The 16,854-nt window shown below is 40.4% G+C and overlaps 1 protein-coding gene across 1 annotated transcript; it reads left to right on the forward strand.

Annotated features, from left to right (window-relative positions):
- The first annotated feature begins 2,473 nt into the window (after positions 1-2,473).
- On the forward strand, positions 2,474-6,170 carry pim1 (Pim-1 proto-oncogene, serine/threonine kinase). Its single transcript, XM_056729894.1, has 6 exons — positions 2,474-2,837; positions 3,030-3,136; positions 3,263-3,313; positions 3,403-3,769; positions 4,441-4,617; positions 4,706-6,170. Exons 1-6 carry the CDS (start codon positions 2,765-2,767, stop codon positions 4,891-4,893), a joined length of 963 nt encoding a protein of 320 aa, XP_056585872.1. The 5' UTR covers positions 2,474-2,764; the 3' UTR covers positions 4,894-6,170.
- The last annotated feature ends 10,684 nt before the right edge of the window (positions 6,171-16,854 follow it).

The following is a 16,854-nucleotide window of genomic DNA, read 5'->3' on the forward strand; positions in this document are numbered from 1 at the left end:
GATATTACATTCGGTTTTTCTCTGGGAACAATTATTTTGATGTGTGCTCAATCGGTTATTTGCCCAGGATCAAACCCGGAACAATCAAACAAACAGCGGAGACATCTTAATAAATTACCCATCCTGTCCTCTGACAGTCCTGCCCTGACAGACGGAAACATTTCCTTCTTCAACTTGCTGTGAGCTCTAAGCGAGACCGTACTCGCTGGAGGCCCCACAGATTGAGACAAGTGAGGGTCATTTCCTGAAGGAGGGCTGTTGAATGCCGAACAGGTATGTCCGTGACCTCTGACCCCGCCATTAAGCTTGACCCCATGCACCCCTGCTCTTCGGTAGCCTTTCCCACATCACCCCAGGCTTTGATGTCCACTCATGGCTTTTCCCATGGATCCCCTTCTTCCAGTCAGGGAGGTGGAGAGGGGGGTCGCGCAAACTTAATGACACGGGTGGAATGCGGACTGAAGTTTCAAACTGGCACCCGAGTCGTCTTTATCATCCCGGGCTAATAAAAGAGCAGAACGCGGTGCGTGTCAGATGAGCCGGGCCACCGTGCGGCTGTCAGTCTCTCCTCTGCTGAGCAGGCAGCCATAGACGTCAGTGCTGGCGTACCCTTGTACAGCTTTATATTACATAGACCCCCAGTGCGTCTCTATTTCAGGGCTTCTCTCGCTCTTACCAAATCCCGGTCTGTAGCACTGAAGTGCATAAGGCGACTCATATAGTGGGTAGCAGCGGTTAAACAACCTCCATTAAATCAGCCCGAGTGAGTCCCGATGGGGGCTACCGGAGGATAATGTACACGACTTAATGCACACTCGGAGAAATGTACATGACAAGCATAAAAGACTTAACGCTGATTTGAGGGATGGTTAACAAAAGCCTTTTGGTCGACTGTCATTGTGTTACTTTTAAAATTGTAAGATTTTTTGTTACTTTCTCAATTGTTTCTGAAAATGTTTTCTTTCTGCTCTCTGTCTAAAAAGAGCTCTGAGTCATCAAAACGGAAAGCGAACGCTGTGATTGAACAGAACAAAAATAGGATTCGGGATAAATAAAGAAACGCCGCACAGGCACAAAAGCCAAACGATGCATTATATGATTCACTCAGATTATTGACCCACCCGCCATCTTCAAAAAGTAAAATTAGCATTTGGCTTACTGCACACTATAATATATAGTGTATACTACATGTCTACTATCTTATGATTTTCTTCTTATGAAGTGTGTGAAAGAAAACAACACATTGTAACAGTAGAATGTTACATTGCAGTCACGTGACCTGTCGCATTATTAATTTGAATTCAGTGAATGTTGTCTGGCTATTGCACATTATTAAATCGTGATAAATATTAAAAAAAGAATCTGATTGCATTGCAAGATATTATTACGATTGATTTTATTTCAATAGCTGGCTGTTCCTACACGAAACTTCTTACATTGTTTTTGTTTATGTTTGGAATATAGGGCGTGGAAAACGCACAGGACAAGTGCCATTGTGAGAAAGAATAATCTGCGCGGGAAAGAGAGGAGAAGAGAGGTGGGGGTGGCTCTTAAGTCTTTTATCTCCAGTTTCCCACATCCTGCCGACGAATTTCAAACCGGCCACCCAATTTGAAGGAATTCCTGGTATGTGCCTCATTTCCATAGCGACCGGCATTGTTCTCTATCTAAATAAAAGCCGCTGCCCGCCAATGGGGAAGACAAACTTTGCGCGCTAATTTGAGATTAATGAGGTAATGGAGTGCACGAGGTTCATAGGCTTTGTCGACCTACTTCAAAACACAACAAACCGAAGAGTTGACGCATGCGTCATGCAGCCTACAAAGCAAATTGCCGAACATAATGCAAAACACTAGATTTAACTTAATGTAGCATGTTTATTTTTGTCTATTTTTGTATGCATTTATTGTGAGTTTTGCCTGTAAGTACTTGTATTGTTTTATGCAAACGTTTATTTTCCCTCCAGTTTGGGAATTATTATTATTATTCCCAGTTTGGGAAAAGATCAAGGGGAAGATCGGTGAAATGTACAAAATGGAAATATTTCGTGCAAATCACTGCGACCATAATTTGAAGTGAGCAGGTTTAAAACGTGCAAACTCATCCGAATTAACCAGCTCGTGATATAAAACACCCGTTCAAAAATGACTGCATTTACGGAGCATATTTTTTTTGTATATTCATATCTCTATAAAGTGATTCCCCATATCTGTTGTGGAGGCTTTTGTTAAACGATATGATTCATTCCGTCTCCCTTCCCCACGCCCTCAAAGAACCTGAACTGTTTGGCGCGTTTTGATTCCCGCCACGTCGTCGAGCTCTGCTACGTTTTTCTTTATTTTCATATTTGATTGACCTTTTCTGCAGAGGCTGGCGCATTACTCATTGGCTGATTCATGTTTACAGGCGTGGCCTCGCAGACGTACACCGAGAAGCCCCACCTCTTTACTACTGGTATATAACCGTTCTCGCCCCCCCTTCGTGTTTTAGAAAGCCGGTTGTTGCGTCCGCATCGCTAAGTAAATATTTATATTAAAATCGACCGAAATCGTTTGTTTTTATTTTGCTTTCGCTTATTCCACGCTGGAATAGACCTCGAGCGGTCGTTTGCGGTTCGTCTCAGAAATCAAAGCGCATCGATGAGAAAGGATTTCCACAGCCGACCCAGCAACGTGGACGCCTGACACAGACCTCACCACACGACGGATTTCGACACCCAACATTGGAATAATCGCCAAGAATTTGCATTTCGGATTATAACAAGATGCTCCTGTCGAAATTAAACACGTTTGCTCACATCTCCACCGTAGACATGCCGGCGAAGATCCAGCTTCAAGGTTAGAGGACATTTTCTTGTGCGTATGTTTGTGTGTGTGTGTGTGTGTGTGTGTGTGTGTTATGGTCTCGCGCTCGCTCCCGTCAGCAGGACTGCTGGGAATAGCGCCAGTCGTGCGTCAGATTCCCACGTTATTATATATTTATGTACGATATATTTGTTCTTATGGATTTATCTTCTATTCTATCTACAGTGAAGGAGAAAGAGCCCTTCGAGAAGGTTTATCAGGTCGGCTCTGTGCTCGGAAGCGGCGGTTTCGGGACGGTGTACGCGGGGTTGAGAGTCGCTGATGGCGCGCCGGTAGGTGTCTTTTTTCCACCTAATTTGCACGGATTGTTCCGAATGGACCCTCTGTTTGCTTATTTTTGCAATTAATTTCGCAACATTATAAAAATGTCTAAGGAATGTTTTATTTACAATTTGCAGGTTGCCATTAAGCACGTTGCAAAAGATCGCGTGACCGAATGGGGAGAACTGGTGAGTTTTTAAAAGGTTTCATCTTTCAAATGTCGTGTTTTGAATATCTAAGGCGCCGTCGATTAAACAGCAATGTTCCCCGTTTTCAGCCCAATGGCGCCCGTGTCCCTATGGAGATCGTCCTGTTGAAAAAAGTCGGCACCGGATTCCGCGGCGTGATCAAGATGCTTGACTGGTACGAGCGGTCGGACAGTTTCATCATCGTCATGGAGAGACCGGAGGTCGTCAAAGACCTGTTTGACTTCATCACGGAGAAGGGCGCGTTACCCGAGGAGCTGGCCAGGAACTTTTTCCGCCAGGTTCTGGAAGCGGTGCGTCACTGCCACGCCAGCGGCGTCGTGCACCGCGACATCAAAGACGAGAACATTCTGATCGATTTACGAGGCGGCGATCTGAAACTGATCGACTTCGGATCCGGGGCTTTGCTCAAAGACACCGTTTACACCGATTTCGACGGTAAGGGACGTTTGCTTGACCTTGACGTTTGGGTTCCCACGTTCATGGGAAAATCAAGTGTAATGCGTTTTAAAAACGTTTTGAATATCGGTGAAAGCCTTGACATTTTCTAGGGAGTAACCAATATTTTTCGTCTTTGATATAAATTGTGACGTTAGACTGAATCCCAGTCTGTAAGATAAAAATGCATTTTGTTTTTAAAACCAACACGTCAAAGCTATCCGATCATTGGTTGCCTGATATATATATAAATAAATATATACACACACGATTAAAACCCTTTTCAGCATTGGTCACACATGTCAAGCTAAAACGCCAGATACATCTGTCTTTGATAATATAAGTTGTCGTGGTGTCGCCCCCATTGGTGGGAGACGGAATTGCTACAACTCAAAGTTTGTAAACACAAGTCACATGGCAACCAGTTTCCACACACGAGCACGCCTACTGTCACACTTCTGCGCGCATGACTGTAGTAATGATGTTCAAACAGACCTACCTTTTCTGCCGCACCTTTTTACTACAATGTTTGTTTTCATAGTCCTTTCTCTCATGCTTTTAAATGAAATATCTATTTATATATGTTTATATACATTAATAAAGAGGATTTACCTCTGTTTTGTGATTAAAAAAAAAACATTTGTTAATTTTTCTCCATTATTTTTTTATAGGTACTCGTGTTTACAGCCCACCAGAGTGGATTAAATTTCATCGCTACCACGGTAGATCTGCCACTGTGTGGTCTCTGGGCATTCTGCTGTACGACATGGTCTGCGGGGACATCCCGTTCGAGCAAGACGAAGAGATTGTACGTGGCCAGGTTCTGTTCAGGCGGAGAATCTCCACAGGTAAGACACGCTGGTCACATGACATCCGTTTTCCAAGGATTTGATATCTTTATTGCAGTGCCATAATCTCTCATCCTGTCATTTACAGAATGCCAGCAGCTTATCAAGTGGTGCTTGGCCATCCGCCCTGCAGAGCGGCCGTCCTTTGAGGACATAATCAACCACCCGTGGATGCAGAGCACAGCGCCATCTACGGACGGCACGGAGATCAGGCTCCACAGCATCAGCCATGAGCATCAGTCTGCTGCTTTCACAACCGTCACTGTGTGCAAATGACTTTGAACGCACATGCAGAGACTTTCCATTACAATAGAAAGCCACCCGTGGATCTCTGGATCGAGCAGTGCAAAAAAAACATGTTTATCTTTTTGTTTTGAGCATTGCTGCTGGGCGGGAGGGGGCCGTTCTAGGCTAGGCTAGGCTAGGCCAGGCCACCAAAGGAAGAGGCCCACCTTTAAGATCTGTTGGGTCTTGTCTGCTGCTAACCCGCGGTTCAGGGTTCCAAAAGTCTGTCTTGTTGGAACCAGATGACAACGGGTAGTTTGACCTCGACCGGTGTAGAGAAGCAGGGCGGACCAAGATGAGCCGTGCTTGTTTTGAGGGCTAGCCAATCTGCTGCGAGGTGGCGGCTACAGAAGCAGATCAGCAGAGTTTAATAATTTTAGTGCCTTCTGTGCAAGATCAAGTTTTTTTTTTTTGTGTGGAAATACTTGAATTGAGTTAAAGCCACTGTAACACTCGACTCCTTAACCAGATGTCTTTTTATTACCTTCATGCTTCCACTTTACTTGCTTCGTGCAGGTAACTGTTGGGCTTACTCTGATACGTAAAGAGTAAACAAATCGACCTCACGAAACCTCTGCAGAACGAAAAGTCTTACCTCACTGTTTCAATTAACCCTTTGAGTATCTTTTCTTTTTACTGAGTAACCGTCAACAACTACCACTTGCTGTCACAGATGCACAGAGCAATGCAACTATAACGTGAAAGACTACATTTTCTGCTTTTTAAATTTTTGTTTATAATGTAAATATGTTACGGCTTGTTCGGATGACTCGATTTCGAAGACAAGGCTTATGTGTAAATTATATTTATTTGAGTGTCTTAAAATGAAAGATCGAAGTGGAATTATTTATTTATTTATAGATACTTTTTGCAGAAGAATTTCTCATTCCACCACTGAAGGGCCCACAAATTATTTAAATGTATTTTTACCATATTTAAAGCCTTTTCTTTTTGAGAAAGATGTACATATGTAAATAATCCTCGAAAGCACTTCTGTTTCTCGATGCATGGTGTACTGAATGTCTACTGATGGTAAACGATACCAGTCTGGTGTTGTCATGTTCGCCAACTCATCAAGACTGTCTGCTGTGCATATGTTGGAGGAAATTACCTCGTGAATGTTTGAGGACCGAATGGTTAAATTGTGTTTCCTTCACCTTTAGTAGGCATAAATGCAACCTGGATTTTGTCTTTTTGTTTTAGCAATATCAATTGTTTAGAAAGCTATTTTTTTACACAATTGTCAATAAATATTTTTTTAACGTTCACCTTGGTGTTCTTGAATCACTGACAGTCACACCCAAATTCACAACCACTGCAAAATCCTTTTATGGCCCTAATAAAAGGCTTAATCTGACAACAAACAGATGTCATTGCAGAATTAGACAGATTGCATCGGTATTGGCTGTAAATCCATTAAACTAAGATTAATAACATTCTTATCCTTTTATATTGATGGTGTATCTTTAATCTGGGATTATCATGACCTCAGGGGTCCCAGGTTTCTTGAAGGTGGACTCTGAACCAGAAATGCCTGATTTCTTTTAACTTTATCAGCGTTTTATAGGGTGCGTGCGTCTCGATCAGGTCCCTTGTTCGGTAGTCAGGGAGTTGGCCATTTTAAGGGCTGTCTAATTCGCAAAATCCATCCAGTAAACTGACTATGCTCCCGGAAATCGCATGACTCATTTGGAAACCTTCTAACCGAAATTGCATAAGCCTACTCAATAAACTCAATGAAACGCGACAGAACTTTTGAAAGACAACGTTTATTTTATGTATAAACAAACATTGCTAGACAGGCGTTGAACACAATGTACTTAACAGTTGAATTTAATATTAGAGCAAATGTGTGCGCAGATATGTAACAAATTAATTCAAGTCTTTCTTAATGTATATCAACCATTATTTAAAGAATAAAGTCAGAGAGATGTCGGTTTTGGCCTGGTGATAATTACCAGCTGTGAATTATCACAACGCGCTTAAGCTGTCAAATCACAGTACAATAAATTAACAATATCCCAAAGTGAAGTGAGTCTGTGCCCGAACCCATGTACATGATATACTGATTCAGGAGCTAGGGAGCTGATTGAGACACAGCCATAGACAACATTGAATGTTAAATTTGCCATTCAAATGTTTACGATGGTTACAAAATGATATTTTTCTGGATTTGTTGCAAATTCATGATAATGGGTAATGTAGTTTTTATCCAGGAATTTGGCTTTTAAACATTTAAGTCACACTAGAAGCATCTCAATCTCTGTGATAGGTTTGATTTAAAAGGTCTACCCCGTCTATGAGGAGAAAATGTATATGCTTTTTGTAAGATTAGTCTTCCGATGGACTGAATGACCCAGGATAGCATGGCCTCAGCATGGGGCGGACTGACCTGATCCCCCACCAGGCCCAAAACCTCTGCCCTCTCAATAAGGACAAACACAACGCCGACAGGGAACGTTCCTGTTAAGCCCTTCATTAATCCTCTCACAAAACCTTCTCAGCGTTTATTTTCTAAATGAATTACAATGGATATGACCTCAGGTCCTAAGTATCCGAGGGCGATTATTGGTTGGGATCTGACTGGCATTCACATGGTTTTTAACTAAGCTTGTCAAGAGGTGTTAGAAACACAATCTGATTCATTTACACATCCTGTTTTGAGCTTTGGGAAATAAACTGGCAGTCTTAGGATCAGTCGATGGGATGTGTGTGTGGGCCGTGCACTAAAAATAAAAGTTCTTCAGTGATTTTCTGTAATGCCTAAGCAACAGCCAAAAAACATTTATTTTCAAAATGAATTGTTCACAGGATTATGAACATGTTTCTTGAAGAAAGTAATCAGGGTCAGTTTTGTTTTCGTGTTGACTGGGAAAAGTTTGGGCTTCTGTGGCCTGTTAACACGTTTGCATTATTAATTTGGCAAAATATTTTTATCCAAACAATTTTTAACAATAAATGTTTTTTTGGAAATCAAACCTACGACCCATGCACTGTTAACACTGAGATACAGCAACATCTTATTTGAGTAACAAATCCCAGCTTCCTAGTTTGGACTTTCGATCAATGGAAAGACTAGTCAATGGACGCCATCTCTCCCATAATGCAAAGCGAAGCGTCATGCAAACTGGTTTTAAAATGAGAGTCAAATAGCTGGTATTTGCATGCTTGGAATATATGAGTGATTCTCTCCAGCTATAGAGAACATTTGGCTGCTGAATCACTTTGGCCCCTGTTGCATAATCACCACAAAACAGTATAAACACACCCAAGTTTCCAAACGAATGTTCTGAGTATTTACAAATGCAAGCTGTGTTGAAGCTGTACACACAGGAGAGCATTTTCAGTTCATGTCACTTTACAAAGACGATGTGTTATTGGTGATGTCGACGTGGCCATTACCCTTGTTTCTGGTTGACCCGTAGTGTACTATTTATAGCGTTGCTTGTGCTCCACTTTGCGACCTTTGTCCTATTATTAAATGGTGTGTTTTGCACTTTCATAATAAAATTATTATATTAGGGGATGAAATTTAAAGGGATACTCCACCCAAAAATGAACATTCTGACTTTAAGCTATATACATTTATTTGTTGTATATATATATACATCAACTTGAGGTTGAGTAAATAATGACAGAACTTCACAGAATTTTTGGGTGAACTGTCGCTTAAACAGAGTCCTTGTTAAAAAAAGAATCAATGTTGTCATGGATGGATGGATGTGAATGAAAGTGTTTAAATGGATACGTCCCCCTCGACACCAAGTTGTTCAAAATCTGTATCAATTTGTTGAACACAAAGAAAGATATTCGGAAAAACGTTCTGGGACACCATTGACTACTATAGTAGAATTTGTTTAATGGTAGTCAATGGAGCCCCAGAAATGTCAGTTTCTACCATTTTTCCAAATATCTTTCTTTGTGTTCAGAACAAAGAAATTATACAGGATCAGAACAACTTGAGAGTGAATAAATGATGACAGAATTTTGGGTGGAGTATTCTTTAAATAGCAGTCATTTTGTTTGCATGAACCAAAAGTTCCCAGCAATCCTTTTGACAATCACTACACTGTTTTCTAATTGTTTGTGAACATTTGTCAGACCGTGCGTGTGATTAAACATTCCATTTTCTACCGCTTATCCGAACTACCTCGGGTCACGGGGAGCCTGCGCCTATCTCAGGAGTCATCGGGCATCAAGGCAGGATACACCCTGGATGGAGTGCCAACCCATCGCAGGGCACACACACTCACTCATTCACTCACGCACTCACACCCTACGGACAATTTTTTCCGTGATTAAACATATCTTATTTATTGTTCATTAATTGCACTAAATGTAGACATAAAAAGTGTAAATATCATTCATTGCATAACGAATGGAAAAATCAGACCCACATGATCTAACATATTAACTCAACTGACCCTGAATTTCCACTGCTTGGGTTAAGAGTTCTAGTTCTAGTTGCTGTTCCATTCACTCACTCTCTCTCTCTCTCTCTCTCTCTCTCTCTCTTTCTAGCTCTTCTTTCACACTGCTGGGAAATGGTAAGCTGGCTCAATGTGCACTCACCTATCTCTTAAAGAACCGGATCTGTTAGGTAATCACACACACGCACGCAAGCACTCACACACAAACACACACACAGACACACACACAGATGGACAGTTTTAACAAAATTGAAACTCTCCTGGAAAGGAACTGAGAGTAAGAGACTTAAATTTTGAAAGAGTTTTCAGTCTCGCCCTCAGCTGCAGGTGTGTCTGTTGGGTACACCTGTATAATTGAGTTTCTGCAACACACGGGCACGATGATTTGGGCAAGGTCACTGTGGCCTCGCACTGATTACATCCTGTGCGCTTCACGTGCATGTGTGTGCTTGCGTGTGTGGTTGCGTGTGATTGGCTGCTCACTCACATGCTCAGCTGCATCTATAAATCCAATATTCAACTGAACAATCATCATGCATGATTGTGTACACAAAGTAAAGCAACATACTCCACTGTGTTTACAAAGGCAGGCTTTATTATTATTATTGCTCATATGAAAGTTAAACAATTTCCCATTTTTCACTTTGACATGATATATGACGGTAAAAGATGAACAGACTTTTTTCAAGCTTTTTATGGTGAGAAATGTTAACAACCCATAACAAAGAAAAGTCACAGATGTGATCCCTATTTACATACAATAAATGAGATAAAATGGAGTAAAAATGGAAACTTGCTTAAGTCTCCTTTGTTTCAAAAATGTCTCATTTAGAGTTTCAGAAGAGATCTCAACACAAACTTAGCTCAGATATTTCAAGTCGGCAATTGAAATTCAATATTATTAATGATCTCAATTTTAAAAGGGTCATATGGCACAAATACGTGTTATTCTGTGTCTTCGGTGTGTTGTAAGTTGCCCATGCAGGTATGAGATACTGGAAGTGTCGGAACAAAAGATTCATTCTATCAAAAAGCGAATGCTCTCCTGCCTGAAACGCCTCGTGTAACCACACCCCCACAAATCTACATCAGTTTGTGGTTAGATTTGACTAAGACCGCACAAATAAGTACGCAAGTAAGGTGGGCGTAGCCGTCAATTGCTTTGGAACCTGATGTTCCAAATATGGTAAGAAGCGTTACATTTCCGTCACACGCTTGCAGTATTTTACCAATCACAACGCACTGGTTAACTGTCCAATCATAGCACACCTCGCTTTTCAGAGCGACAAACTTTGTAAAAAATATGCACGTTTCAGAGAGACGGGGCAAAGGGGAGATACAAGCATGCACGGTATGTGGAAAATACAGCCTTTTTAACCTTAAATCGTGTAAACACATTGCATTACATCTAAAACAAACGATAATATTCGTTTCAGCCGTTTGATATCACCCATTTAACTCAAACATTTCCAACCAAATGTACCAAAATCAAGATCATTTTATCCCTATAATCTACATTTATTTTGCATACTCTTCATGTATTTCAAAAAGGGTCTTGTTCGTTTCTGTTTTTATTTCTCCTAAGCAATTTTATGAGAAGCGAACAAGCCTGAGAGCTCTATAAAGTCACATGAGTTATCATGAAAGAGCGACCATTGAGCAATAAAAGTTTCCTCTGGGAACACATTAACATGCACAGTGTGTCTTTGAATGAAAAGGACTGTGGGAGTGAGATCAGTGTTTGCTTCCAGGCTGTTCTTCCTGTGTTTCCAGGACCCTTCGGAGCTGCTCGGTGTGGAATGCGTTGCTAGGAGTGAAACTTGTTCTTTTTCTAATCACAGTCTGTTGGTACCTGTTAAAGCTCTTTCTCCCATGTGAACGGCTTCTTTTTCTACCCAGCATTCTTTCCACCGCGATGAAGTGCTCATCACAGATCAGTCATTCAGGCTAAAGGTCACCGGCCGAGAGCATACACAGTTTTGCTAGGGCAGAGGCGTGCCCGCCTCCACAACATTCCTGCCGCACAATCAAAGGAATCGATATCCCGACCTGCCACGGCAAACACGCGGCTGTTGACGAAACTCTTGTGATTCATGCTTGGGTAAATAGCTAAGTCAAGTTCGGACAAATATGAGGGATGGGACGAGCTTGAGTTTTGCACACCGTCCTGTGTGTCCTCTTCCCAAACAGAATTACTTATGGGAGTTTGAGTGACTTGAGAACTCCACTGGAGTCAGTTCCCATGGTGGAGAATGACTTGTGGTGGGTGGAATCGTTGTTAAGCGAAGATATTCATGAGCGCGTTGAAATTAATGGGAAATAGATTTAAACATAAGTATGCACTTACATGGTTCTTATGGATGAAGTTGATTATGTAGGAAGTTTCTCTTAAAAGTCATTAGGAGAAATAAAAATAGAAACAAATGAGACCATTGCAGGTGTAAAATGAAAGTAGACTGCAAAGGTAAAAAAATCTGGATTTGCCTCAGATTGATGAGAAATGTTGAAATTCGTATTCGGTTCTCAATAATATTGAGTTTTGATTGCTGCTTTGGCAAATCTGAGCTCAGTTTTTGATATTCTTGAGATCTCTTCTAAAACTCTAAAGACGTTTGTGAGATTTCAGTCTCTTTTTCTCAGGAGAAATATCCGAGAGACAGGAGACTTAAGCAACAAGCCGATATCTAGAAAAAAATAATGGCAATATTTATGAGGTTAAGAATCGTTCTGTTTTACGAGATTGCTCATCCTTAAAAACTCAAACATATTTGTTGCTCAACCAATTATCAGACGTACTTGTCAGTTCAGTGCGTGTGAATTTCGAAATGCCCTAAAAGTGAAACTTTTCCTGAAAGGCTTTAGAATTTCAAACATGTCAAAAATGTTCAGTGAGAAATGAGATTTCACAACAAGAGTTTACAAACAGAACACATCTCTTTAGACATCTGTCGTTAGACATCCTACATACCATGCCTTCCCATCAGCCCCTCCTACCAAGTTTCCCGTAAAGCCGTGCATCGCTTCCTCATTCCCCAGCCTATCTTCAGAAATGGACAAGTGAATACTTGCACTCTCTTCCTCTTTCCAGCGCTCCTGCATGATAGGTGGCCTCTTTAAACAACAATGATACACCAAAAACATAAATTCAACAAAATACATTCAACGTTCCCTTTTCAGAGAAGATTTCTGCTTTATGGTGCATGAGCGGCTATTCACTGTTGTGGGTACAAGATAACACAAACATTTCTTAGAAAGACGTTTTATGACTTTGCGGTTCATGTAGTGAATGAATTGTGGTGCATGAAAGTAATACTGCAGGTGAGAGTACAAATGACTGAGAGATTAATTGCACACAATGACTTTGGACTAAACACTTTTTAATACTTTATCAGAGTACAGAGAAGAGGCATTTATTAGGTTTCAAATAGAACAATGTGTATAATGCTCAATAACCCTCATTGTGGTTGGCTTTTAGAATTTTTTGAAACATGCAAGTTAACGTGATAAACTACACCTGTGGTTAATCTGCCAGGACACCTGTGTAAATCCACTAAACTCAGCTGGCACATGTTGATTCAACGTAATGGCACAAAAAGACCCTTTTGAATTAAAACAAATTCTTCTTAAAGTTCTAGCGTTATGTGTTTGCAGTTACCACATGCTTTGTTCTCTCATGTCTATTGCAATGTCAATCGTACATGTGTGGCAACCTAGCGTACTTTCTAGGGTCATTGGACATGTAGGCAATGTGGGTTTTCCAGATTCTGTAAACACTCGGATCTGAACGGCACGTGATGAAATGTCATGAACTTTAAGATACAGATTTTGTAACATCTCAAATCTGCCATATATTGCCACGAGAACGCCACTTTTCCTTTACTTGCACTAACCATAGAGAACACATTGTTGGGGGAGGTTCCTGTTCCTCCTCATTGGCAAAACTTCTGCCTCTTGACGCATTGTGTCACATTACATGAGGAAATGGTGTGTCACTAAATGGTGGTCACTCTTCAAACAGAACACAAAACACGTGGACAGTAAGTGAGAGGAAGCGGTTGTGATGATTATGTTATTAAACAGCACAATAAAATGTCATCGTCTATAAAAGTAAACAGTGGGGCTATGACTGAGACCTTTGGTCCCGGTGACAGCCCTTCCGCATGAGGTATAGACTTTGACCTTGTTAATATTTAGTGCAACCGAGGGAACAAGTGTTTAAGTTTATGTCAAAGGTTCAATTTTTGACACGCACTATGTCTTCAGAGGTGTATAAAGACCATCCATAAATCCCCTAAAGGGACAAACTGCTCTACAGAGCGCGTTTCGTAAATAAGTTTCTCCTTCAGCAAAGAAACGAAAACAAAATTACATCTTATTCCTGTGTCAGCCACCGTAGTGCTTCGAAAACAGTGGTGAGGGGTGGAAAGAGCCATTGCTTGCAATTTGCAACATCATCTCTAGATGCAGGTAAATTGCACTCACTGGACCTTTAAAATGTATTATATTTCTGGAAGTTTCTCAACTGTCATATGACTCAAGCACAAAAACAAGATCTGAATTCTAAATGAAGGTGCGTCCCACGTTCAGTAGTCGGGGCACTTCTCTGGCATTTTATAGACGTCAGTTGCAAAATCCTCCCATTGTGTTAAAACATTCAGAAATCCTCAAAGTTGGATGAAGCAACTGAGTACATGTCATGACACGCGACGAATGTTTTAAAAATATTATTTTATTTAATCATATATAAAGAATAAACAGTATTCATATTTAATGATTTTTAAAGCGCATGTTGAACGGATTTTCTTTGTACCATATACAGCAAAAGATGCTCTTTGCTTCCCGAACTTCCACCCACCCCTGACCTTCTTTTAAAAGCAGGAGATTTATGCAAAGTGTCCATTTAATCTCCTTACTGTCTAAAGACCGGTGTAGTGAAATATTCACTCGCTCATATGACTGCTCTTAATACAGAACATCTTTGAGGAGGTCAAGGGTGGCCACTTTTTTTTTTTTCAGTTCCTCAGCTCTTCCAGTTACTGCACCGAGGCTGTGACCTTCTTCCTTTCTTTTATGACCCACTTCCTGCGCATCACCACTGACCTACCATCCGTTGGCGGTGCCAGGCTCAACCGGGCCTGTTGTATAACTCTCTGCCATTCAGTCTTAAATCTGTGAGTCTCTCTTACACACACACAGATTTCGTGCTGGACGGAGTCGGTGACTAACACTCTCCGTGGGTGGTTTTAAACTGTTGTTGGCGAGGAGCTGTGAAGTTCACATTCTTTATGGACTGTGATGTGTCAGACTTTAAGGCAGTCATTAAAGTGAAAGAATCTGCTGGAGTTCCGAATATTTACATTGAGATAGCACCACAGAACGTTCCAGCCGGGATATAATCAGGTTTTATACACTCCCTTCATCAGTTCTTTGTAAGTATCAGGAACTGAGTAAAAGAACATACTGAGACTGAATAATTTCATTTAGTCTGCGATTATTTTCCACTGCTTCCCAGTGTGAATATAAATATAGGAAAAAATGATAATGTTATGTTTTGCCCGTCTCATTTTTCCTATGCAGCAATGAGATTAAATGTAGAGCAATTTGTGTTTTTTCTCTTGACACAAAAGCCCAGTAATGTCACAAAACATTCAGAAGAGATTTTTAACAGTTGCTTATTACATTATAAGACTCAGCTCATCAAATATTTCCAAGACCAAATGATCAAAGAGATGATTTACAAAGTGATTTCACATTTATATTTTGAAGTCTATAATGTATCTAAACCATTATCTGTTTTTTTTTTATATCAGCACAATGTGTCTCTCTATTAAACACAATTAAGAACTCAATGTAGTCTCTCTCTCTCTCCCTCTCTCTCTCTCTCTCTCTCTCTCTCTCTCCGACTAATACATTTCCTTTGTGTGGCCTTTAAAGTGCTAATGCAGAGTTTTTTCCCCTTTGGAGTAGCATGACATTCATGTTATTGTTGCAGGATATTGTCTTTCATGCAAGCTGCTGACCACATACAGACCTGACCGGTGCATGTACTTGATAACCCCTCCACACACGCGCACACACACTCCACAAAGAAAAAAAAACAGGGAATTACTAGGAAAAGACTGCAGAATTCCAGAGATGCCAGACCTTCCTGAAGGACAGAGGCTGCGTGACCTTTCATCTGTTTGCTTCGTGTGTGTGTGTGTCAAGTCAAAAAGGGGAGTTTGGTAATGAGGGGCGACTCTTCAGCCTGGAGGGTCTTACAAACACAAACACAGGAGCGGAGCAAACTCATTCACACCCACAACACTCATTCCCACGTGCACTATTGACACAAACCTCAAAGTTTCCGTATCACCTCTTTAAGACATTGTAAATGGAAAAACTTGCTGATTGTTGAAGGTCAACATCACATTAGTGGTGATATGCAATGCACTCCGATGAACTCGGATGAGAGGGGTAGTGTTACAATATGAATGTCGATAAAGCTCTTCCCTGTTAAAGGCCCTTGTAGATTAACAATAGCAAAGCTATTTGAGTCAACATGTTCTAGGAATCATAAGTGCTTTATTTCCAGACTTATTTCCAACTTTCCACATCAAATTTTCTGCCTATATTGCGCTGGGCATCTGTGTTGATTTGTTCGTGCATTGTTTTTTTCCAAGTATATTTATATTAATTTGTATAATGTTAAGTTCTGTTACTATTTTTATATTATATTTTTTATATATTAATGTTATAAATATAACATCACTTCTGTTTGCGTATAACACAAATAATTGCAATAGAAAAGATAAAGCTTCGGTCTGTGTTCTGGGTTTTATTTAGGGTTAAAAATATATATATATTTAAGTCAACAATACAAGCTAATATATTTCGGAAGCAGTTACTTTTTACATCTCTTCTTGTTTTCACCAATGCCTCGCTGTCTAATGTGGAGGGTCTTTGTTTTATTTGAGGTTACTGCCATCTAGTGTTGCAATTGAGGAATAGCCTTCAGTAAAAAGTGAAGACCAGTGTCACCAGTTTAAAGCAATGCATCAATGTTTTGAGATTAAAACAAAGTTTAAATAAATGTTATGAAGCTTCCATTAGTGTATTTTAATTTAATAACATTAATACATTTATTAACCTTTTTTAGCTGCAAGTGAAGATCATCTTATAAACAAACCCCTCATATCATGCACAACACCAGTCGTGAAATAACAAGCATATACATTTGTTGTGACATGGAGTGTCATATTTGTCTTCATATTAATGGTAACACATAATTCTTCAGCGTGCCCATGTCCTGTATCTTCTTTCAGCAACGAGTAACCACATTTTACTCAAAAAACAAAGCTCAGAAAAGTGATCAGTCTTCTCAAAACAGCTGTAAATAAAATAGGTTGTGAAAATAAAACTCCGGAAATACTCAACTGAACTGTCACAACTGAATTACACGACGCCTTTCAATAAAGCTTTGATCCCATTGGTTCGCTTCAATGCACCTGTTCATCTCGGCCAATCACAGCGCGACCTCAAG

Source organism: Triplophysa dalaica, chromosome 18 (genome assembly GCF_015846415.1).
Source record: "Triplophysa dalaica isolate WHDGS20190420 chromosome 18, ASM1584641v1, whole genome shotgun sequence".
In the NCBI taxonomy this organism is placed as follows: domain Eukaryota; kingdom Metazoa; phylum Chordata; class Actinopteri; order Cypriniformes; family Nemacheilidae; genus Triplophysa; species Triplophysa dalaica.

Coding starts and splice junctions, on each gene's coding strand:
- pim1 (XM_056729894.1), top strand. CDS start 2,765: ATGCTCCTGTCGAAATTAAACACGTTTGCTCACATCTCCACCGTAGAC. Junction 3,137..3,262: donor GAGTCGCTGATGGCGCGCCG/GTAGGTGTCTTT, acceptor TACAATTTGCAG/GTTGCCATTAAGCACGTTGC. Junction 4,618..4,705: donor CAGGCGGAGAATCTCCACAG/GTAAGACACGCT, acceptor TGTCATTTACAG/AATGCCAGCAGCTTATCAAG.